This window comes from Colossoma macropomum, unplaced genomic scaffold (assembly GCF_904425465.1).
Source record: "Colossoma macropomum unplaced genomic scaffold, Colossoma_macropomum, whole genome shotgun sequence".
Lineage (NCBI taxonomy): Eukaryota > Metazoa > Chordata > Actinopteri > Characiformes > Serrasalmidae > Colossoma > Colossoma macropomum.
The window spans coordinates 1,300,001-1,325,018 of NW_023496050.1; the positions used below are offsets into that span (position 1 = coordinate 1,300,001).

The 25,018-nt window shown below is 38.5% G+C and overlaps 1 protein-coding gene across 2 annotated transcripts in view; it reads left to right on the forward strand.

Moving 5' to 3' along the window:
- LOC118804518 (transmembrane protein 184B-like) overlaps window positions 1–7,161 on the forward strand; it is a 26,014-nt gene extending 18,853 nt beyond the window's left edge. For both annotated transcript variants that reach the window (XM_036565009.1, XM_036565010.1), the window contains 3 exons: window positions 222–391; window positions 1,441–1,635; window positions 4,104–7,161. In XM_036565009.1, the coding sequence (XP_036420902.1) occupies window positions 222–391; window positions 1,441–1,635; window positions 4,104–4,324 (586 nt within the window). In that variant the 3' untranslated portion in view covers window positions 4,325–7,161. The remainder of the gene's footprint in view (window positions 1–221; window positions 392–1,440; window positions 1,636–4,103) is intronic.
- Window positions 7,162–25,018: the final 17,857 nt, after the last annotated feature.

The window sequence follows — 25,018 nt, forward strand, 5'->3', positions numbered from 1 at the left end:
CGTGATTTGATAAGTAAGCCTAGTCTATTTGAGTATACTTAACAACTAAAACACTCCAGTATTTCTTAGCCCAGTAGGTAAAGGGAAGATTATGTAGATTAGATTTTTTTGCTAAACTGTTCTTTTGTAATTGGAACCTAAACTGAATATTCTCTCTCTCTCTCTCTCTCTCTCTCTCTCTCTCTCTCTCTCTCTCTCTCTCTCTCTCTCTCTCTCTGCAGCGTGGCCAGTGGGTATCTGTATGTGACGATTATCTATAATGTCTCAGTCAGTCTGTCTCTGTATGCCTTGTTCCTCTTCTATTTTGCCACAAGGGAGTTGTTGGTGCCCTATAGCCCTGTGCTCAAATTCTTTATGGTCAAATCCGTCATCTTCCTTTCCTTCTGGCAGGGTGAGTAGCCCTCACTCACTCTACACCCTACACTCATTTACCCATCTACTTATCCTAGCATCTGCATCAACCCAGCTGCACTCTACAGTCCCAGCTCCCTACAGCCTACACCAAACAACTGACATCCTATTGCTTAGCACAACCTTCACCTTGCAGCCTTCTACATACACCAGGGCTGTCAAACTGGGTTCACTGGGCCAGACTTCTGCAGAGATTAGCATTTCTCCTTTTCTAGCAATTTGGGTTCAACTCATTAAAGCCTTGCTAATTAGGCAATGAATGGAATCTGGTGTGTTTAATGAAGAGAAGCGCATGACACTGCAGAGCTGTGGCCTGAGATGAACCCAGTTTGACACCTCTAGTCTACACCATAGGTATTCTGACTTTCGGCAAAGAAATTGCAGAGGGATAAAATTTAGGGGTAGAAAGGAATAGAGAAAAAATAAATATTGAATTGACAATAATAAGACTTTTATTTTTGTGATTTGTAATTTCTTTTTTCCACAGTCTAGAATATGTTTGGTCTACACCCTACACTCATTTCCCCAACAACTTACACCCTACACCTCAGTCCTAGTCCTGGAGATCTACTGCGCTGGAGAGTTTAGTTCCAACACTCTTTGCTCTAATATTTAGATGGCCATGAAGGCCTACGTTACCTGGATCAGGTGTGTTTGCTTAGGGTTGAAGATAAACTCTGTAGAATGGTAAATCGCCAGGACCAGGATGCTGCAACACCCTACACTCCACACCTACCCCACACTCTACACATAAGCTTATTTAGCCAGCACCCTAGTCTACCAGTCTGCACCCCACATTTTACTGTTCTTTTACTGTTGACACCCTGCAATCTACGCCAAAGACCCTAGAGATTACACCCTACAATGTCCACCCTACAGTCAACACCAAACACCCTACTGTCAACACCATACAGCAGGGGTCTTCAACCCTATAGTCTACAAGCTTAGTTATTGAGTGAGCCTTACTACTCAGTAACTATGCTTGCTCACCCCTCTGTCTCATTCTCTTTCCCCCTTTCTCTCTTTCAGGTATGCTGCTGGCTATCCTGGAGAAGTGTGGTGCGATCCCAAAAATTGATTCTCCTGATGTGAGTGTGGGAGAGGGGACAGTTGCTGCTGGTTACCAGAACTTCATTATCTGCATTGAGATGTTTTTTGCCGCTGTGGCACTCAGACATGCCTTCACGTACAAGGTCTACATGGACAAAAGACTGGACTCCTATGGTGAGCGAGATAATTAGCAAACATGCTAACACAGCTAACAGTTGTTATCTAAACATTATGTTCAGTAGGTTCTTTCAGGTATTTGGTAGGTTCTTTTAATGAACTACTTTCAAAGACCAGACACACAGTTTTATGTACGTGGTATCTGTGGGCTGGAGTTCAGTCACAATTTTCAGGGCCCCTTTTTCTGTAATTGCCCATTTTCTGCTCAAATGACTTTTTACTTAAGTTTCTGTGCTGTTCACACTTTGAATAATCTCTGTTCTTTACTGACCTGCGCTCTCCCTCTTTTCCCCTTCCATTCCCTCTCTCTTCCTCTCTTATGAATTTGTAAATTATCCAATTTTGACCTTTAATTTCCATATTATTTTTTGTTTTGAAACCCTCTCCTCTTCTGTATGTGTATATATTATTTCCCCTCTCTTCTCTCTGTGCTGCACTATAAGGATCCTTCCCTGATTATGGACAGTACGGTAGGTTTCTCAGAGCTGCCTCTTTTGTCTCAGAACCCTCACCCCACTGACTGTCTCTGTGTTCCCTCTCTGCAACCTTTTCTTTCACCAAAGGACAAACACTCTTTTTATTTTAATTTCCTTTTTTAATTGTATTCTCCATCATCTCCATTGTTTTTGGTGGAATGTTATGTTTATTTTGTTGTGAGTAGGGATGCATCGATGCCAATACCTTGTGAAAAATTCAGAGATACCCACATTCTGATACCAGCTGATACCGTGTGACGTAAGCCAAGCGTCTACTGTCAGCAGTGAGCGTTTCACGTAGCATGCATGGGGCATTTATGTAGAGTGTGAGTATATAAATCATAGATTTTGTTCGTACATAATGGTCTATTCACACGTTCAGTGTGAGTCACCTAAAAAAACAAGAATTCTAAAATCGCACGGTGCATGTCTGGATTTAGAGGACGTGCAACTACTGCTCAGCCAGCCAAACAAAATACTTCAGACACTCAGATTAGCTTAGGATGTGATTCCTGCTGTCACTGTGCTACAGAGACTGATGTTGAAAGAGACAGATCTAGGTTCAGCACTATGAAACGTGATTTGGCTTACAGCTGTACAGAAGCGTTTTTCTGATGTGCAGTAAAACACTCTTTTCCACTGCAGCTGACCTGAGGTAACTATCATAACATCGATATCTAATTCTCATAACTGTTAAGTGACATTGCACTCATTTACACTACAGTTGCGCAGTGTGGTATTGCACTCAGTGTCAGCGAGTACTAAAAAATATGTACTTGTACTTGGTCTCAAAAAAATGGTATCGATGCATCCCTAGTTGTGAACACCATGTCTTCATTCATCTGCAGGTGTTTTAATTAAATCTTATTTGAGATTTAAACAGATTAAACTGTTAAAACTGTTTTAATCAGCTTTACAATTTTGTAAATAGAAACATTTTCTGAACTTTAAATTTTAAATGCTTATGCTATTTATTTTTAAAATGGCTATTTGTTATTTTTAGAATTTAAATAGCATGAATAGCTTATAGTTTTTATCAGTGGTGTCAAAGCGTTAGCATTTTAATGCAAAAAATCATTAATGCCACATAACATTGTTACTACATTTTCCTAGTTTGACCATTTGAACCATTCATAGTTCCAGCCTGAAGCCCACCTGCTTGCACACTATTGCTGAGACTGTAGCCCTCTCATTCAAATACAGCTATTAAATGGCTATTCCATTAAGTTCCAGAAAGTTATTTCCAGCTGCTGCCTTAGTGAATCTTAAGTGAATTTTCAGCCTTAAGTATCATTTACAAGCAAATACTGGACAAAGATTGTGGGATAACTATCGATAAATCAACAGATGGCAAACTAACAAAAGTAACAGCAAAGTGGAAAAAACTACAGCTCCCCTAAAACGAAGATGTAACGTAGTGTTATAAGAGCAAGAGGCTACAGCCACAGAAGAGCTACTGTTGATGCTGGTGATGAAAATTGGAAACTGTGTTCATCTTAGTTTACGGTTTACTCTGCGTTCATGTGATTTTCAAACTCAGGTTTATGTGAACTTTAGGGTCAAATTAGAGAAAAAAAAGACATTGCTATTAAGTACACAAACTAATGCAATTAATCAAAATTAATTCTTTAATCATTTGACCTAATTTTTATATAATTTTAGTTTTGAGTGGCTACTCATTTTATTATTAGCTTTAACAGTTATCTTGAACAGTCATTCACTTAAACAGTTTACTTACAGTTTTTAAATTGTTACTCTTATTTCATCTCCCTTCATCCATATTAATGTTCTTATGAAAACTCCCTGGAGACATTTTGCTGAATTTTATTTACTCCTTCAGTTCATGAACATTCTCTCTCTCTCTCTCTCTCTCTCTCTCTCTCTCTCTCTCTCTCTCTCTCTCTCTCTCTCTCTCTCTCTCTCTCTCTCTCTCTCTCTCTCTTTCTTTCTTTCTTTCTTTCTTTCTTTCTTTCTTTCTTTCTCTCACAGGACGCTGTGTAATGAAGAGTATCTCTAGCAGTCTAAAAGAGACAATGAACCCTGGGGACATGGTGCAGGACGCTATCCACAACTTCTCTCCGGCGTATCAGCAGTACACTCAGCAGAGCACGCTGGAGCAGCCGGGGGGTGGTCTAACTCGCAGCCTCAGCACCGGCTCCACACGCGACAACGAGAAAACACTGCTGCTCAGCTCCGACGACGAGTTTTGAGAGAGAACGAGAGAGAGAGAGAGAGAGAGAAAGGGAGAAACAAACTAAACAGAATTTAGCTTACAAAACTGTTGCTTACTTGCGAAACTATGATGATGTGCCATAGCTATGACACACACACACACTATATGTCCATAACTATCCAGATGCTCCTTCTAATTAGTTACTTCTGCTATTTTAAAATGCACCCATGGCTAACACGGGTGTTCAGTTGCACATGCACATCTTGTATAATCTCCATAGAAAAACACTGCCAATAGAATGGTGCACTCTGGAGTAGTCTATTAGTCTGAGATCACCATGCCCAATGCCAAGCATCAACTAAAAAGACCCCCAGCATTGGGCTTTGGAGCAGTGGAACTGCATTCTCTGGAGTGATGCTGCTCCATCCAATATTATACTGATGAACTGGAGTCATCCAGAAATAATCATCCAAAATCTCTACCTGACCTCACAAATACTCTTGTGGCTGAATGCAATCATATCCTCACAGCAATGTTTCAACATCTAGTGTAAAGGCTGTTACTGCACCAAAGGGGTGGGACAAATTCCCTTAAAACCCTAGATTTCTGAAAAAAATGCTGGGGGAGCAGGTGTCTACAAAGTTTTGGACAAATAGTGTAGATCCATAACATAGATAAACCCCAAAGAACCCCAAACCATTTAGCATTATTCATACTTTTTTTTTTTTTTAATGTTTGAGTGCGGTAGTGTATTCAGCTCATAGTATGTTTTGCTGTTCATTTCCTGGCTCTCTGACTGCTACTTCTCTCTCTGCCAAACAGATTGGACCCTGCACTGTCCTGTTGTGCTCATTAGGTTGCAGCTGGAGTTGCACTGACTTGCACCCTGTTGCAGTAGCTCTTTTTTTCTAAGCTAGAATTTGCACTGTTTGGCTGAGGTTCTAGCAACCAGCCTCTTCTGCTGTGGGCCAGAAAACGCTCTGACACTGCGTATCCCTTTCTGTTTGACCAATATTAAAATTTCACCAGCTTCTCAACTTACCTCAGTTGTAGTAGGCGCCGGCAAGTTTGGTGTGTGAGGTTTGCTTCTTTAGTTTAGCGCTGGAGCTGTGAAGCTGAACTAATAACACAGTTTGAGACAAGTGTGTGTGATGCTACTTGGTGTTGTATTTGCTTCCATTACTTACATTAGCCAGTGCAAAACAAAACAACCAAATGTTAAACACCAAACACGTCTTGGTTGATCTGCTACCTTTTGAGGTAAGAGGGGAAAATGGCTGCGGGACTTTTCACTGAATTGTTGTTTTAACAGGACCGTTTTCTGCAGTGATGAGGCTGTACAAGTATCTCCTTCTTCAAAAGATCATATTAAAGGAGTAGATCGACTGTGCTAACATGACAGGAATGGAACATAGTATGCCTCAGTTAGCATGATGTAATTTACATATTGATAATTGGTGGCCATTTGTTTTAAGTGATTGAGTGTGCTGGCTTGCACTTAATCTGGTAACTGCAGAAAATTTAGTCAGTAATTCGTTTAACGAGTTTACATGCACTTGGTTAACCAGATAATGAGAAAACTCACTCTGCAGTCAGGCAGTGATCAAACCACAGAGCGCACTCCATGTTTCATGTTAAACATTAGTTTGTTTAACGGAATATTCCTATAAGGACTTTTACAGGTGTGTTATGAACTGAATGACCTGAACTTGGCTGTGCGGAAACAGGGAGTTTGCACCTAGACTTATAGCAGCAAGCAGCCACTAGGTGGCATTATTGTGCTATTATTAATGCATATGGCTGTAAGGGACACATCTGTACATCTACAGTGGTGTAGGGGAGAACTTTATTGTATGAATGCTAAATACTAATTTCTGTACAATAGTATACACTACCAGTCAACAGCTTGGACACACTTACTCATAGAAGAATTCTTTATTTCTGCTACTGAACGCATATAATATGGATAATGAAGATGTTTCAACAATGAAAGAACACATATGGCTTTACGCAATGCCTTGATGCAGCTTCACATGGGAAGCCACCTAAGGTACTTTTTGAACAGGACTGAAAAGTATAAACATATAATCACATTGCACTGGCTCAGAAACTTCAGTTATTGAGATGTAACAGTCATTCAGAGTAGGATGTAAAATGGTGCATTATATTTTGACTTTGTTTCTCCAGAGTGAAGCATTTCACTTTAGACCACTCAGAATGACTTTGTTTACATCTTAACCATTTAACCATTTCCTCTGTAAGCCTAAACTTTTAGTTGAAAATATAATAAAAACACATTAAGGCTTTTGACTGGTTCTGTAAGTTCTGTTCCTAAAAGGGGGTCCAACATTGCAGGTTTTCAACTATATATTCTTCATTAAAACTTTTTTTTCCTTTTTCAGGGCTAATATACAGACTGTAATAGACTCACAGCATTAGAGACAGGATCCTGATATTTCTAATTAGAGATTTTATGTTTTCACAGTGCAGAACACAATGATATTTAAAGGCCAAACCCACATTTTGTGCTTTCATCGTTTATGTAAATGATAAACTGCTTTTATTTCTTTTTATTACACTTTAAGCTGACTTTTTTTTTTTAGTTCAAACTTGTGCATTCCCCATATATGTACATACAGAAACCTACATTATGATTATTATTAAGCTGTTAATAAATACATACTGTTTCAGGTGGAACAGGAAACTGTACATAGCTGATATGAGATTTTTTAGGCTTTAATTAAGGTGCCTAGTTTTGTACTGTAAGCCTTCTGAATATGGCTTTTGCATATTGTTGGTGCCGTTTACGTTCTGTATAGATTATTCAGCATTTTGTGTTTGTGGGATGGAATAAAGAGGATTAAGAGGATCTCATTTATTTTGTTCTGTGTTTTGTGCTCTGTTGTTGTCTGCATTAAGTATTAGTACTCAGATGGAAAGACTGAAGTCAACCCTGTAGTCTACCTACATGGATTAATATTGGTAATGGTGCTGATACTGGCGCTAAAATACAGTATCGTTATCAGCAATAGAAAATAGCAGTTTCTGCTTCATGCGCACAAGTCAGTGGAACAGTAGTACAACATTCACTTATTAATTATATTCTGAGGACTACAACCAGCATGGAAAGTTAATTAAACCTTTGAAGATAAACAATGCTGAAGAGCAGTGACTGTAGATCTGAAACCAATCAAATGTGAAATTATTCAACCAGTTAATGTCATTCCTTCACACTTTTTGTTTGTGAAACAGAACACTGCTTTACTAAAACAGTAGAATGGTGCAAATGTTATGATTGATAGGCAGCTGTCAAGTAGTTAGGTTAGATTTAGTATAGGTACTTGATATCGCAGGTACCAGAGTATCGGGTATCAGAGTCTGTGCTGGATCGAAGTTGAGGCCCATAGTTAAGAAATTGGATCTTTCTGTGAGTAAAGGAGTACAGTTGTGTCAATATCTATCCTTCCTATTGTGTTCTGGGTCAAAGTTGGTCAAAATTAGTCATATAAAGTCTACACCATTTTGGCTCAAAGATACTGTTCAGGCTCAAATTTGACCCTGTAGTTCAGAAAGGCAATCGAAAATACAACAGACTCCAACAATCTCTTTCTCTCTCTCTCACACACAGACACATATAAATACACAGGCCATGGGAACTAAATATTTTTGGCAGGAAAGTATAATCCAGTGCTATTGGGGGGAGGGACTGCTTTAGGGTCCTGTGAAGGACAGAGCCCACATTTCTCTCTGCGTATTTCGATCTGCTGCCACTATAACAGCTAAAAGGAGGTTCGCAATTTATGAAATCCATGAAATCATTGACCAGCAAGACGGCCATGATTTACAGAAGAGAGTGTGGTGTGCCCTCTAGAGCAAGCAAATTCAATAATGTGTTTTAATGATTATTGTCATGATTATTATTATTTAGATTAGAGGCAAGGAATATATAGAATTACACCCTTGTTGGTTTTTTTTATGTCTGTACTACAATTTTATTACATGAAACTTTTGTTAAATAAAACATTATTCAAAATAATATTTTAAATAATGAGACCAAATACAAGTCTAAAAACAGACAAACAAGTACTATTAGTATTTTTCATTTCATTAAAAATGTATAGCGTTTATCCTAACAATAGATTTGTTTTAAAAGGTTTTTAACAAGCAATAAATTTCTGCTTCTGGTGCCATGATATTTCACAATAGGCCTAATTATGTATCTGTGTAAGCACCAAAAGTAGGCCACACAGCCTAAACCTTACTGATGCCTCTTATGTGTTGTGTGATGTAGAGAACCATGCAGACACTGAAACCATTTGTGATTCAGAACTGATCATCCATCACCAGTGCTTGACCTCACTAATGCTGAATGCAATCAAATCCTCACAGCAATGTTTCAACATTAAATGTAAAGCCTTCCCAGAAGAGTAGAGGCTGTTACTACAGCAGAGGGAGACAAACTCCCTATTAATACCCCTGATTTCACTAGACCAACACACTAGACACTACACTAAACACTAGAACACCAGACACGACCCTGGACTGTAAATGAGCGATAGATGCTCAACCCATTTGTCACAGACTTCTCTAACTGTAGACAGTTTGAGGAAGGCTCATTCCTGTTCCAGCATGACTGTGTCTCTGTATGCAAAATGAGCCCCATAAAGACATGGTTTGATGAGTCTGGTGTGGAGGAACTCCAGTGGCCTTCGCGGAGCCCTGACCTCAACCCCACTGAACACCTTTGGGATTAACTGGAACGTTGATGGTGAGACAGGCCCTCTCATCCAACCTCAGTGTCTGACTTCACAAATGCTCTTGTGACTGAATGGGCACAAATTCCCACAGACACACTCTCACAATCCTGTGGAAAGTTGTTATAAGGGTAACTCCATGTTAATGCCCTTGGTTTTGGAACGCAATGTCCAACAAGTTCACATGGGTGTGATGGTCAGTTGTCCACATAGTTTTGACAATATAGTGTATGTTTCTCATTAATTAATGTATTTAATGAATGTTTCAAAAGGATAATGTAATTGTAATGGAGTATTACTGTACTTTTATGATTATATCATGAATGCTTCATGTACATTTAGTTAATGTAAAGCATTACTGGACCATTTTCTGGTTGTACAAAATCAAGATGGATTAATCAGAGACTGAAGAGGACATATGAAACGTGTTATTAACTTAGCTAAATGTAATGACATATTTTGCTGCTCCACATAGGATTCTGCTGTACTGCACATTATAGCTAATGTATTTCCTATGAACATAAAGCACTGCACTGCTGTAAAACAGCCTAACAATGTTCCTAGGTGTAGATAATCCTAGATATAACCTGATATTCAGTGCCATTTTCACAGGCTTGTGACAATTTCTAAAAAAACACAAAGGCTAAATATACGCAACCCCATTTATATAAACCCTGTAAAGTGTAATCCCTGTAAACCCGCCATCGACACCAGAGGTCAGCCTCACCTGAGTATTGATTTGCTTCCTAGGGACACCTTAATCTCTCTCACCCGCAGCTCATTAACCTCCCTTTATAAGGACCTACACAAACACTGGCTCTCTGCTAAGTATTGCCAGTTCATCTGTGTACTGAGCCTTGTTTCACTACTGTTGTAATCTATCCTGGTTTTTGACTATTTTGGAGTGTCTCATTCTGATTTTTGTGATTTTGATGCTGTGTTTTGATTAAACAGAAAAGATGGATACAAACACATCTGGAGAACCTTCATTACAACCCCATTTAAAAAAAAAAAAATAGGGACGCTGTGCAAAATGTAAAAAAACAGAATGCAGTGATGAGCAAATCATTTAAATCCTATATTTAATTACAATAGTACCACGACAACATATCAGATGCTGAAACTGAGAAATTTTGTTCTTGAAAAGTATATAAAATTGATGCCAGCAGCATGTTTCTTTTAACAACACTCCGTGTTTAGGAACTTAGGAGTCCAATTGCTGTAGTTTTGAAAGTGATATGATTCCCATTCTTGCTTAATATAGGATCTCAGCTGCTCAACTCAGGGTCTACTTTATTGTATTTAATGTCTTTCTATTATTATACCCAATATTTATATGTCAATGAAAAATATGTGCAAGTCATCCATGCCATGTGCACTAATACCCCCATTCCATCATGGATGCTGGCTTTTGAACTGTGCACTGATAACAAGCCTGATGGTCTCTCTCCTCTTTAGCCTGGAGGATGAGGTGTCCATGATTTTTGCATGGTAGTTTTAACTCACATTTGTGGATGCAGCGATGAACTGTGTTTACAGACAATGGTTTTCAGTTTTCTGAGCCCATGCAGTGATTTCCACTACAGAATTGTCTGTTCTTTTAATGCAGTGAAGATGAACCAATCAATATTGGGTTTTGGCCTTAGGCTTTACATACAGAGATTTCTCTAGATTCTCTGAATCTTTTAATGTTATTATGTACTGTAGATGATGAAATCCTCACGTTCTTTGCTATTTTACATTGAGAAACGTTATTCGCAGAGTGGTGACCTGTTTAATTAATTAGTTGTGAGATGTTCCATCAGGTGCCCTATAAAACTGATGCTTCTTGGTCAGTGTACTTAGTTGACCCTATAAACCTCACATGGTGCTTTTAGATTGTGTGTTAGATTAGTAAAATATGACAAATATTTGATGTTCCTTGGTCATTGTTTTAGTACTTTAAGCTTGCTTAGACTGCTATCCTTGTTTAGCATTTAGCTGTAATCCTCTCAATGAGGAAGAAACTTGAAATACGATTTACATTTTATGAATATGGCTACTAAACGTGCATTAATGATAACACTTTACTGTAGGGTAATGTTCATGAGGCTACATGACACCTACACAAACTTGTCATTACAACTGACATAACCCTAAATAAATGTTTATAAATGCCTGTTTCAACAGGCACCATCTGCCATAAAGGCTACTTTAGCAAACTTTGATCAGAATTAACAAATGTAACCTTTATAGTGAATGAACTGTACTGGAACAAGCATTTATAAACATTTATATAGGGTTATGCCAGTTGTCATGACAAGCTTATGTAGCTGTCATGTATCCTTATAAACAGTACCTTACAGTAATGTGTTACCAAGTTTAACAACACTTTGGATTGTAGAAAATAAAAATAACATAAACAAAGAAAGCTCAGTGCTTTTGTTCTGATAAATTTTCAGCATGCAGAAACATGTAATTCTGCCTGAATGGCTGTAACTAATGTGATGTATTGCTTCTACATCAGGTTTTGTGGTGCTGCTCTGTCACACTGACAGGTTCAAATTGATCCACTCTGTGTGACCCACTAAGTCTTGCAGGTCAACTGATCTGCACTACGCTGTCCAGTGGGTCTCGCCATGCTGTCTGGCAGGAAGTAGACTTTATATGTTACTTCCATTAAGCAAAACCTAACCCTGGCCCCTTATCCTACCTCTAACCTTAACCTCAATACATAACCTAAACCAGTTAAGCTCCAGTTACAGAATGGCATCAGCAGCAGGTCTGTAACAGCTTGTTGAGGATGTTGAGAGTCTGTATTAAACCTATTGCATGTTCAATTATTTCTCAGGTTAACATCTGCAGATATGCATTTGGACACTCCAAATAAACTAAATTCAGCAAATCCTGAACAAATTTTATTTACGCAGTGATTACAGCTCTTGATAATCGACTGAACGTATTCACTGCTGCCACATCATTGATATGTTGTTGATGTGTTACTGAGAGTCTGTTGAGTTGATTTAATCTAAAAACGACCACTCAAAATAAAGTGTCACCAGCTTCGCCTATATACGGCTTGGCTGTGGCTAACAACAGTTAAAATAAAACACCATGTGTGAAAGCAGCGTCTTATTTAATAGCGGTGAATGGTACAATTTGTTCTAGAACTATTTTGAGGTGATTTAGCCATACAGCGTCAAAACTGAACTCAATGATGTTTGCTATCTGTTATGTTTGCACACAGACTTATTAGTGCTGCATCTGTGTTCTTTGTGTTCAGCTATGCTGCAGATGTTCAGTGATGACTGGTGCGAAAGCTGTGCTGATTACACTGTCTGGGTTTTACTGTCTTTGAGTAGTAAACGTTTGAGTGAATGTTCATGCAAACACGGATTGTGCTTATTAAGAACAATACAAACATAAAAGTAGGGCTATATGAGTGGACTAGAAAAGTAATGTAATGTAAAATGCAATGACAGGCCTCGCTCACACTGCAAATAAACGCAAAACATCTTTATGTGTTTGTACTGCTGGGACACGTCTTTAGTCACACTGACTGACTAGTCTAGCTTGATGACTTGGTTATGTACTAAGAAGGAACAAAAATACATTTATTTTATTTTATTGATTAGCATATCAGTAATATTATAATGGATAAACAGAATGTTACACACCAACAGACACAAATTCAGTAGCTTTAGTACTACTAGTACCAGAGTACTCATACTTTTCCTTAAGTAAGGGACTTGTATACCCCTCTGTTTATGTATTCTCTGTGTTGTTTATTTTGTACTTGCTGTAAAAAACAAGCAAAAAAAAGGAGTAGAAAACCACACAAATGTAAATCAGCTGGCTGTGTGTAGCAGCTGTGATTGGATAAAGGAGTATTAGGGGTGTGCTTTCAAGAAAACATTGTGATAAGCTCTGTTCACTGAGTCAACATCAACTTTAATGACATTACAGTAGATCAGCTGTTCCATTTCCCCGATTTCTTCTTGTTCCATTTCTCCTGCTCCTCTCCTCAATCCCTCCTTGTTCTTCCTGTGTAGGAGTTGCAGTAAAGAGGGAGGAGGAGGAGGGCAGGATCAGTAGCAAAAGTTTATGGACACAGCCCATGTGGCTGTATGGTAGTTGTTCATGACTTGGATGTGTTAACCACAAATTTCCAGTACAGCCGCATAGAGAGAAAAAGAAGATAAAAATGGCTTCCCTGGCATTTTAACCCGGAAATCTTTAGCACCTTTAGTTTAAAAAACATAATTGTATCATATTCCACTGCAATTATATATCTTAAGCTGTATTGACTGCACACACTCTGTCTTGTCTCCAGCCTTTTTATTTCATTGTTCTGTTTTAAAACACTAGTTTGTGAAAGGGTACAACTGTGCATCTTTCCTCTGAGAAAAAACTTAATATACTGTGGAGGAGGAGGTCTGGTCGATAGTCTCATGCAGAGCGGAGAGCCAGTCATGAACCAGAGGGCTGAGTAGCTAATGATGTTCACCTGTTCCTGCTAGCCTATGTATAGTCATGTCTTTTCTCAGTAGACGGGTGGAGACCAGAGAAAAAGAGATGAGAAGAGACACAGAGCGAGCCGACCAGAATCAAGGCAGAAAAGTCACAAGTGAAGCAGTTCTTATTTCGTTGTAGTGGCTGAAATGCTAAGTGTCTCTATACCCTCGTTCCATTGTCTTCACTCCTTACAGCAGGTCACAGGTTATCTCAGGTACACAGTCGGATCTCAAAATCATTGTTGTACCTTGGAAAGAACATTTCCACTGCTTCTCCTTGATCAGGGTTCGGCAACATGCGGCTCTTTTACTGCCTTGTTGTGGATCCACAGAAGAATTAGATTTTTAGGTAAAAATAAATAAATATAAATAATACAATAAATAGTCTTGAACACTAAAGTTAATGTATGTCTGCTAATTCACCCTTTAACCCAGAAGACCGGCACACAGACAGCAATCTCTCCTAGCTAGCAGCTAACGAAAAGGCAAAGAAAAGAAAGATTTAAGATGAACATTGATCATTTGGTGACAAACAGACTTTTATAAGCACTCCAGCTGGTTTCCTGATACATTTAATCTGCAACAAGAAACTGTCAAACACTAAAAAGTCACGAAGCTGAAATCAGTTTCTGTTTTACCAGCTTCAAGTTCAAATTTTCCCATTCCACCTTCAATGGTGCAGCAGTTACTTTCTGGCGCCTCAGGCACCATTTAAGGAGGAAACAAAAAATTCAAAATTCACTTGTAAGAAACTGAACAAGACATTTTACAAGAAACTATTCTCCTTTTGTGGAAAAAATCCTGCTGGAGATGTGAGAAAAGCAGCTATAGCTTAACTAGAGCTTAATGCAGAGCAAAGTAAGTCTGCGTTTTTGTTTTTATTTTTTAGCCTATACTAGTACATTAACACATACTGAGACATATTTACAGCCAAGATGTGGCTCCCAAGGTAGTTTGATTTTTGTTGAAAGGACAAAATGGCTCTCCTTAACATTTGGGTTGCAACCCCTGTCCTTGATGAACAAAAACTGAACCTGTACAGTATCTTTTATCTGACAATTTAGATTTGTACTGTAACTGCATTCTTATATCAAACAGATTTGTCTACATCATAGGACAATCTTTGGCTTTTCCAGCTTTTAAGTGAATTGCAGCCTCAAACATCTCCTTAGAGAAGTAGCTTCCACGGTTTTGCTCCACCATTTTGTCTATCTTCTCCAGCAGCTCAGTGACCTGTTTTCTGTTACTCTGGTTGTCATTATTAATAATGTGGTACCTCCTTCCACACTGCTCGAGCAGCCTGATAAGACGACTGCAATGTCTAAATGGATTCCCTCTTTCTAACTCATCTCCATGGATGAAGAGAATGATTGTATATTTTTTCATCTCTTCTCCAAACATCATTTCAAATTCCTCAGCAATCTGTTTATTCTTTGCTGAGACCTTTTCAAGTTGCAATATGTAGAGGAAAGCATGTGGCCCTGGGCTGGAAAGATTAGCACCCCTCCGTAACTCTTCAACCAGCTGCAACTGAGAAAGGTGTGTGTTATTTATCCCTGGAGTGTCCAATACAGAAACATTCCTCCCTTCTACTACTGCATGCTGAATCTCACACTGCACTGTAACAGAGTCATAACTGTACTCAGATCTGAATTTGTTCTCTCCCAGGATGGTGTTTCCTGTAGCACTCTTCCCTACACCACTCCTCCCCAGCAGAACAATTCTTCTGTGAAGGGGATCTTCCACAGGGCGACACAGCATTTGCGGATGAAGTCCCATCTCTGGAGCTGAATGTGAATAAAGAGAGGGAGACATCACTGCAGTTACTGTTGCATGCAAAAGTTCCCATCCCTGGTCAAATTATATGTTTTGTTCACTTTCTAAGTAAAAATAAGTCAACAACTCTTCTATAGGGAACACACTTAAATATGGCATTTTCTTGCAAATATTAGGGCACAATTTCTACTTAATTACTGAGTTTAATAAATTGGAAAAAAATAAAACAGAAAATAGAACATGATCCATAACTGCTGCAAAGGCCACATTATATGTTTTATTATTTTTTTTTATATGTTAACATCAGCAAATAAATAATGTGTTCATTAAAATTGTACAAAAGTGTGTTCTCTCTACAGGACATGTACTTTTAACTTCAGCAAAACATGATTTGATGAGGGGTGCCTAAACTTTTGCACATAACAATATGTAAATCATTACATCTTTATTAGAACATAGTGCATTCAGTGCCACTGAAATTGTATATTTTCGATAGGGTGTTTTATCAATATTACAATGAAACAGAATTTAGTAGGATAAAGAAGGAATCATTGGCAACATTTTACTGTAGGTCAGTGTTCATAAGGCTACATGACATTTACATTCCATTCATAACAACTGACATAAAGCTATATAAACATTTATAAAAGCTTATTCAAATAAGCCTTAGTTGTCATAAAGGCTGCTTATGTCAACTTCAGCGTCAAGTTGACATGATACCTATGTAAAGTAACAGGCTTTTTGGATACTCAGACAGTGCTTTGGGCACTTGTCAAACCATATCAGTTAACCAGAATACTGGATTCACATAAACCCAACCAACAAAGCAACACTATTCGCTATAAACCGTCTGCTTGCAAGTTCTGCCCAGTGAAGACGACATAACTGAGATGTACAAATATGTACCAGATATGTCTTATCTTTGATGACTCAAAGCATTGAAGTAGACGTTTGTGTTGATATATTTACAAAGCCCATGTCAGCTTTGACAGTACTGTCAGAGCACTGTATGTACCAAATTTAGTACTTACAGTGACTTACAAGATGACAATAACGTAATTTGTTTTTTTGCTTTAGAAAATGACATACTCTACCAGGGACTGGCTCTCACTTTTCCTGGTCTCTCTATTTCCTCCTGATGATTTTCTTTGAGCTTTTCTTTAGTTTGTTCTGTACTGTAGATCACAGCTAGATCACAGCTAGATTGATAGAGCTTTCTCTTTTAAAGCCATTCCAGTCAGTGTTTGGGGTTGTGACAGTTTCAAATTTCAAGTCTTCACTGAAAACTTTATTTCTGTATTATGTATTTAGTCAAACTTTTGGTAAGGAAAGGAAGTTGTGTCCTATCTACCTTTTTGTTGTATCATGTCTACTTTTTATATCCATTAATCTACTCATCTATCCACACACACACACACACACACACACACACACACATCATCTAAACCGCTTATCCTTCTGTGTCGTGGTGGGGTGCTGGAGCCTATCCCAGCTGTCATCGGGCAGAAAGCAGGATACACCCTGGACATGTCGCCAGTCCATCGCAGGGCAGACAGACATACATACACACACAATCACGCACGCATTCGCTCATCTGTCCATTCTTGGATAAATGTATTACTTGATTTGCTGAGATTAGCTTATACTTAAGGTGTGATCATTTTAGAATTATGACTAGTTTATACAATATTTTATGAAAAGAATTTTAAAATGGGTTTCGAACAACCACTTGGTATGTGCCTTGTTTCCAATGGTCTACAACTTTTGTGTTTAAAGATAGTTTGGGGCGATCCATCAATCCAAGGTTTCTGTCACAAATCACAGGTCACACTGTGTCTAAACATTAGTCAGTGGTGCAGGGGGACACATTATTGGTGACCTCCAGATATAAGTAGCACTTGTTAGGATTAACAAAACAGTGCAAGATGATTGGGCAAAGCTCTAGAACAAGGATTGGCATTTATAAATGAAATGTTGTGAATGTGTGAATCAGTACTATTCAAATAATTTACAACTACAGATTTTTGACCCTGTTTTGACAGGAAACTATGGACATTTAACTTCAGTCAGTTATATTAATATAATATTATTGTCATGCACCCGGGCCCCGGTGACGGCCACGAAAGCCGGCAGGAAGGCAGGGACCGAACTCCGAGTTAGGTTGAAGCCCTGCAAGGATGGCAGGGAGAGGAGAACTGCGAGTGAGTGGGGGATGACACGCAAATCCTGAACAACGCCACTGGACATGAGTGACAGCGGGGGGAGGACTATGACGGCCACAAGAGGCACAATGGTGGGAAGTAACTCCCGAGCTGGGCCGCCCGGGTTGAATGAGAGGCAAATTAAAGTGGCCTCAGTGTAGGACTGGACTGCAAAGTCAAATGTCCATATAATGTCTATATAATGAATAATACATAAACATCATTACCTGCATTTAACCTTGTTCTCTCCATTTGCTTCATGTTTTTCTTCAGTTGATGCTTCCCCTCTTTAGATTTGCTCCCACTCCCTTCTCTCTCCATCTCCTGTTTCAGTCTCTCCTCCTCAGAGCTCTTCCTCATTCTCTCTATTTCCTCCTGATGTTTTTCTCTGAGCTTTTCTTTAGTTTGTTCTTCCTTTTGTAGATGCTTTAATTCTTCAAGCTCCTTCATGTGTTTCTCTTCTGAAAGCTTCATTCTCTCCTCTAGATCACTTCGCTTTTTCTCTTCCTCTGCTCTCCTCCTTTCATCAGTCTGCACTTTTCTCTTCAGCTCTTCTGTCTTAGACTCATATTCTTCTCTTTCTTTTCTGCATCTCTCATCCCATTCTCTCCTCTCTTGCTCTTCTCTCTCCCTCCTTTTCTCATCCTCCTGTTCTCTATTTATTTGATCTTCGTGTCTTTGTCTCTCAAATTCTGCTCTCTGTCTCTCCATCTGAGAGAATATTGCACTTTCTATATCTGCAATCCTTTTATCGTCATCTTTTCTTCTTTTTTCATATTCCTCGTCTCTTTGAACGCCAGCAAGTCTGTATTGTTCCTCTTTTTCTTCCATTTCTCTTCTAAGTCTCTGTTCTCTTTCATTAAACTCTTCCTCTCTTCTCTTTCTCTCATTTTGTATTTCCTCCTTAAAAGTTTTCTTCATTTGTTCTTTCTCTGCTTCATACTTAGCTTTCAGTTCTTCTTTCTCTCTCTCTATCTTTTCCACTCTCTCCTTCAGGATTCTCTCACGTTCTTCTTGTTCTTTTTTCTCGACCTGCCTGAACATCTCATTAGTGTAGCAGCTCCCTCCATTCACTGCTAACATGGAGTCGATCTTCTCCAGCAGATCAGTGACCTGGGTTTGGTCTCTGGTCTCCATATTGTTGAAGACGTGGTATCTGTTACCACACTGTTCAATCAGGCTCATAATATCAGATCCTGGTTCTCCAAGATAATCTTCAATGGATTTCTTTCTGAGATTGTCTCCTCCAGTAAACAGCACGATTGTGTAGGTCACTGATTCTTCACCAAAAATGTCCTGGATTATTTTCACAGCTTGTTTTTCTTCCTCTGAAAATCTCTGTCCCAATTTCAACACCAGCAGAAACACATGTGGACCAGGAGCTGCCATGGAGATGCATTTAGTGATTTCATTCTGGATCTCCACATTACCAACTCGAGTATCAAACAGTCCTGGAGTGTCAATCACAGTGATCTGCCTTCCATTGACTTCAGCTGTTTCCTTCTGACACACTGTGGTAACTGATGTATGGGACACTTCATCTCTGAATGTATCTTCTCTTCTTAAGATGGTGTTTCCTGTTGCACTCTTCCCTGTTCCAGTCTTCCCCAGCAGCACAATCCTGAGAGCACCTTGTCTTGCCCCTAAAAATGTAAGATAAGAAAATCATGGAAAAGGAGATATTTACATAATGGCATAGTGATAATGACAAACATCTGCTAAACACAAGCTAAAATTTGAGCAGTTGGTAGCTGTGTATCTATTGTGAAACTTTTGACCTACCTCCTGAATACCTTTGGATTTTTCTCTCTAGTGTGCAAATGCTTGTCTTCATCTCTGTAATTTGATTTTTGTATCTTTTGTGTGCTTCAACCTGCTCACTGAAGTATGTGAGTGGTGTGTAAAGATCTCTGTTATTCCCCAACAACAGCTGCTGAACTTTCTCTATTAAACCAGACACATCTGGAACAGGGCCAAAGTGATAATGTCCTCCCTTGCAATTTTCAGTAATTGTCCTAGTAGTTTCATCTAACTCCACTGCCTCCTGCTGAGTCTCTGTAGTGATGAGGACCAGGACATGGCTGTTGATTCTGGATCCAAACATCATCTGGATCTTCTCCATTTCTGCTTTGTTTTCATCAGTGAGGCGTCCTTCAGGAATGATGAAGAGAAAAGCATGAACTCCAGGATCACAGAGAGAGACACAGCGGAGAGTCTCCTGCATCACTTCCTCCTCTGAGAGCTGAGTGTTGTAGAGAGCTGGCATCTCCACCAGAGTGACCAGACGTCCACACACTTCTCCCTCCCTCCTCACACACACTGAGCTGGACTCTGGACTGAGCTCTCTCTGACCCAATATGAGATCTGATATGGAGGACTTCACTGTTCCATCACTCCCACACACAACCAAGTTCAGCTTCTCAGACACTGAAAGAGAAACAAAATGATATGTTGGATCAGGTTTAGAAGCTACAAACCTATTAAAATTATATGCTGTTTTTCTAGGTGATTTCCAAACATTTGGGGGCTCTCTGCAATAATGTAAGTGCAATGAGTTATGTAAGTGCTGTGTGAGTGCTTGGATACCAAAGCTATCTAAATTGTGTGGCCATCTAGCTATCATGAGGAGTATTAGATGTCGGGTTTTACAGCAGCAGTGCCTCTGAATAATGGAAGTGTAGTTAGATGGGTGGCTGAAATGGCTCTGGCTGCCCCTGAAGAGCAGGTAATTTGAATTTCTCACATTAATATTATTTAGATTTCTCTCATAATTGTCGACCACCCAGTTCAAAAACAATTTTTGCCACAATGTCATAAAGTTACTTTTTCATCAACTAAGCTGGAAAATGGGAGCAAACTGAAGAGTCTAGCTAGCTAGCTACTTGGCTAGCCACTTTATCACTATAGTGTCATTATACAAAGGCTCATCAGAACGAAAAACTTATGCTTTTTTTATTTTGTAGGTGAATTCAGATTATGAAGGTCTTGCTAATTACATAATGAACTGAATCCGATGTGTTTAATGAGGCAGCTGAAGTCTGCAGTGTTTTGGCCCATGAGGACTGGAGCGTGACACATGAACTACGGGAAGCAATGGGTAATTTGCTCCCCCAAAATGAAAAAGGGGGCACAAAGTTTGGGGGCCCCAAATGCTGGTGCAAACCTGAAGAAAACCTATTAAACTTTATAGAACAGTCTGAAAACAGCTGCTGTATTGAAACTGTGTTTAACAGTAGGGAGTCTAAGCTTGCAGGGTCTCTAAAGCAACTACAAAAGCTGCACTGTTTTCCACATGTGCAGGTTTCACTCATGGGCTCTTTCCCTGTCATGTAGGATTGTCAGATTCACATATTTCCTGACAAATCTGGCTAGCTTGAAAGTGCAGTGCAGATATATTTATAGTCGCAGGCTGCTTTTTATTTGGATTACTTTCTCTAAATGTATTGCAGCCATGGAAAAAAAGGTTTGAAAATAAAAACGAATCATCTTATGAATGTATATTGACCCTAGTGCCGAATAGCTGGGAACCCAAGAACTCATAGATGTGTACAGTAAGAGAAGCGGCAGAAGAAGGCTCATTCAGTGGTGATGCTGACCATTCAAACGTGCATGTAATATCACAAAAAGAGCTCTCTGTAAGGAGAACCTGATAACTATTAATTAAAAGGCTGTTTATGTGTGTGTGTGTGTGTGTGTGTGTGTGTGTGTGTGTGCTTGGTTCCATTGACTACATAGTAGGTTTTTTCCTTTTTCTGTAAAGGAGATATGAGGCTTTGTTCTGATAGCAGCAATATGTATATATTAAAATGTTTGAATTTTTGTTTTAATAGTAGATATGTTCAAGAATAAGTGTTTACCAGTGTTATCTTCAAGAAATATCTCTAAATTGATACAATTTAATAGTAGATAAATGCTTCAAAACTGTGTGGCTGTGTCAGAACACAAAATAATTGACAGTGTCATCTCCCAGGCAACGTGAACAGCCCGGCACAAGCAGCAGTGGTGAGCAACATCAACAGACAGCATGATTCAGCCCTAGATGTTTGTGTGCTGTCACTTTATGTGAGGGAGAGGAACATGAGTAGCTGATGTATACATATTGCTAACGCTGAATGGTATCTGATATCACCTGCATCAAATTTCATCCCACCCAACTCAAATCAAACTAAAGACATTAGCAGAAAACATCATTCTTTCTCTGTCAGTTCACAGTAAAAGCATGATAATTATTATAAGGAAATCATGAAAATGAGAAGACAAAACTACTAGACGAAATGCCCCAGCACAGAAGATACATGCAGTGAAACTTACTGTTGGGAGGTGGGGTCAAACTTCTCCTTCTCCAACCGTATGATGAATCTGCATACATAAGGTGTATTATTTTCTACTTAATTAATGTTTCTACACATTGCTAACATTAATATAATATAACATACAGTCTGTGTGTCAGTTCATTATTTATTAGCTCATAAAAACCAAAACAGAAAATCATCCAACTGTCAGGCAGCCCTCCAGCTCAGACTCACACTTAGACTCCATTTTCCAGAATCCAGTTGGAGATCACATGACTCTGGAACTTCCTTGTTCATCAACTCACTGTTCACAACCTCCTGAATACTAATGTTTTACGCCTGTTCTCTGTATCATATGAGCTGTTTAGTTTAGTTTTAAGCCCAGGCTTTAGCAAAGTCAACTTGTAAGGCATTGTTTCTCTAGTAGAACTACTGAGCGTTTTCTGTTTGCTGTTTTTGCCACTTTGATGTTTTGACCTTTTTCTGGGTTCTCTGATGTTGCCTTTTTGTCTTTACCCATTTTGCTCTGTTTGCCTTGGTTATGTGTGTACTCTTTTTCCTGATTGTCTTTTTGGATCTGACCCACGCATGTTTAATGGCTACAAGTACTGTCAAACTCTTTTCAAATAAAGTCTCATTCGCTGAGTTTTACCACAAGAGTCTGTCATGTTACACCAACATGCTCTTCATTAGACTCTTTATGGATGTTTCATGTACAACCTATTTTTTATTTATCTTGTTTATGTTTTAGGAAAACAGGAAGTCATGGGTACCAAAAATCCAAAGCTTTATTTGAGCTGGATTAGTTTGGCTGGATTAAGTTAACCTGGCGAGTTGCTGTAATTTGACTGTTTACTGATGAGATCTGTAATTTTAGTCCAATGCAAATCTACAGTATCCATAGGTTTTAAGGCTAGGTAATAAATGATCTTTTATAGTTCACAGAAGCCGGAGCACCCTCTGTAATAGTAGTAATATATTAGTATGAATCATCCTCACTGTAATGTTCTGTAATTAACACTTTTGATTATTTCTAATTTGAATTTTAACACTGATATGACTTTTGGGTTTTCTGGATTTGGGAAAATTCTACAGATAATTTGTCCAACCTTTTGAGATATTCTAGGAGAAAAGTGACTCATGTTTTTTCTGAAAAATATTTTTCTTTCTTTTTTTAATCTTGAACATATATACTCATTTATTAATGATTATTAATGATGGTAAACAACAGTGACATCTCACTATTACTAAGACCACTGATTATGCACTGTGTAGTACTACATTTCTTTGGCTTTGAGTGAAATAAACACTTTTTTGTAAGAGCTTTATTCAGAATCACTTCTGTTAAATGCTCTGGCTAATATTATGTTTTCATGTTCCTTATTTTCTGTTTAGTCCCTCCATCTTAGTCACTACACTGTTCTGTTTTGTTGGGTTATACTTACACAGGTCTTCATCGTCTTGCTGTTCTGCTGGATCCCACTGTCCTGTTCAGAATAAAAATAAAAAGATGTCTGTTTATGTCTTAAGACAGTGGTAACCAGTCCTTCTCCTGGAGATCTGCAGTGCTGCTTGGAAGTTTATAAACTTTTGTAATTTTTTTTACATAAATGTGACATGAAATATGATCAATATTTGGATTGGAATAAGGTCTGGACTTTGACTAAGCCATTCCAAAATGCAACATTTTCTTCTGCTTAAATCATTCTTTGTAGACAAACTGGTGTTTTTTTAGGATTGTTTTCTTTCTGCAGGACCCACTATCTGTTGAGGCTCAGTTCACCAATGAATGCCCTGACATCTCCTGTAGAATTTCTTGATACAGTCCAGAATTCATAGCTCCATCAAATGATGGCAAGCTGTCGTAGTTCAATAGCAGCAAAACAGTGATACTGCCACCACTATGTTTCAAAGTTGAGGTTCTCATGCTGGAATGCAGTGTTCAGTTCTGCCAAACATAGCATCTCTCATTTAATCCATTAAGATTTTTTTTTCCATGTATGTCCACATAACTATTTAATTGGATTCCCTTTAACTGTTGTAATGAGTTAAATAAAGATCTGACCATATTTAGTTACACATTTATGTAGAAATTCACAAAATAACAAACCTGATCCATCTTATCAAGGACCTCTGAAGTCAGTATTTACATGGATGAGCTGCGGTGAATGTGGTGGTGAATTAGTTAGAGCTACAGCTTAGTATTAAAAAAAGTTAAGAAAAATACAGACAATAAATGTATGGTACATCTAAAGCTACGCATTCAGGCTAGAATCAACACAGACACATTCATGAGCATGTACTCATTTAGGAAAGTGGCTGATTTACATTCCCACATCATACAGTGTTTCCCTAAAATGCAGCCAATGATGCCTCTTCTGTTAATTAATAGCCTCTAATATTAGGCGAACAGCAAGGATCAACACCATGCATACTTTTTAGTTTCACCTTGTTTTTGCCTTGTGCCACTATTGAAGTTTTTTTTAAGTAATGGGCTCAGTGGGGCACCAAGATTGAATACTGGGGCACTGCTGGACTAAATGACCACTGGGCCTGCAACGGAGGCCTTTACAAGTTTGTGGCTGTTACAAATTCTGTGTTATACACCCTACTAGGTTTTATAAGGCAGCAGATTTTATTGTTACTCATATCACTCATCATTTAGTAAAAATCATGCTGAATTCTGAATTAATTAAAGATTAAACATTTTTAAAGGTTAGTCACTGGAAGCAAAATGTAAACATAAAAAATGCCCACAAAGTAGTGTACATTTAAAAATATTGATTTTTTGTCTGGACTTGTTATCTGTCCCTTGTCTTTCTGCTGCCATTGTTTCTGCTTCACTTGCTGTGATTCTGCTGTATCACGTACTTCTTATCTCTTTTCGTTTTCATCTGTGACGTGGCAAAATAGCAAGCTGAGCTTTATATTCACTTTAAATAACTTCCGCTTCAATTCATGAATTGTGGGTAAATCATAGATCAAAATATTTGACCACACACCCTTTATATCAAAACCAAAACTGTGTAATCTCAGAGAGTCTTTAAAACATAATGTAAAACATCTTAATTTGAATTTATTCCCTTACAAAAAAAGACCTGTAGCAATACTACAAGGATTACTATAGGGCTCTTTTAAGACTCAAAACAACTAAACAGAACATCAACACAGAAATCTTGCAGTTTCATATTTTATGGCAGTTTTTTTTTTCAAAG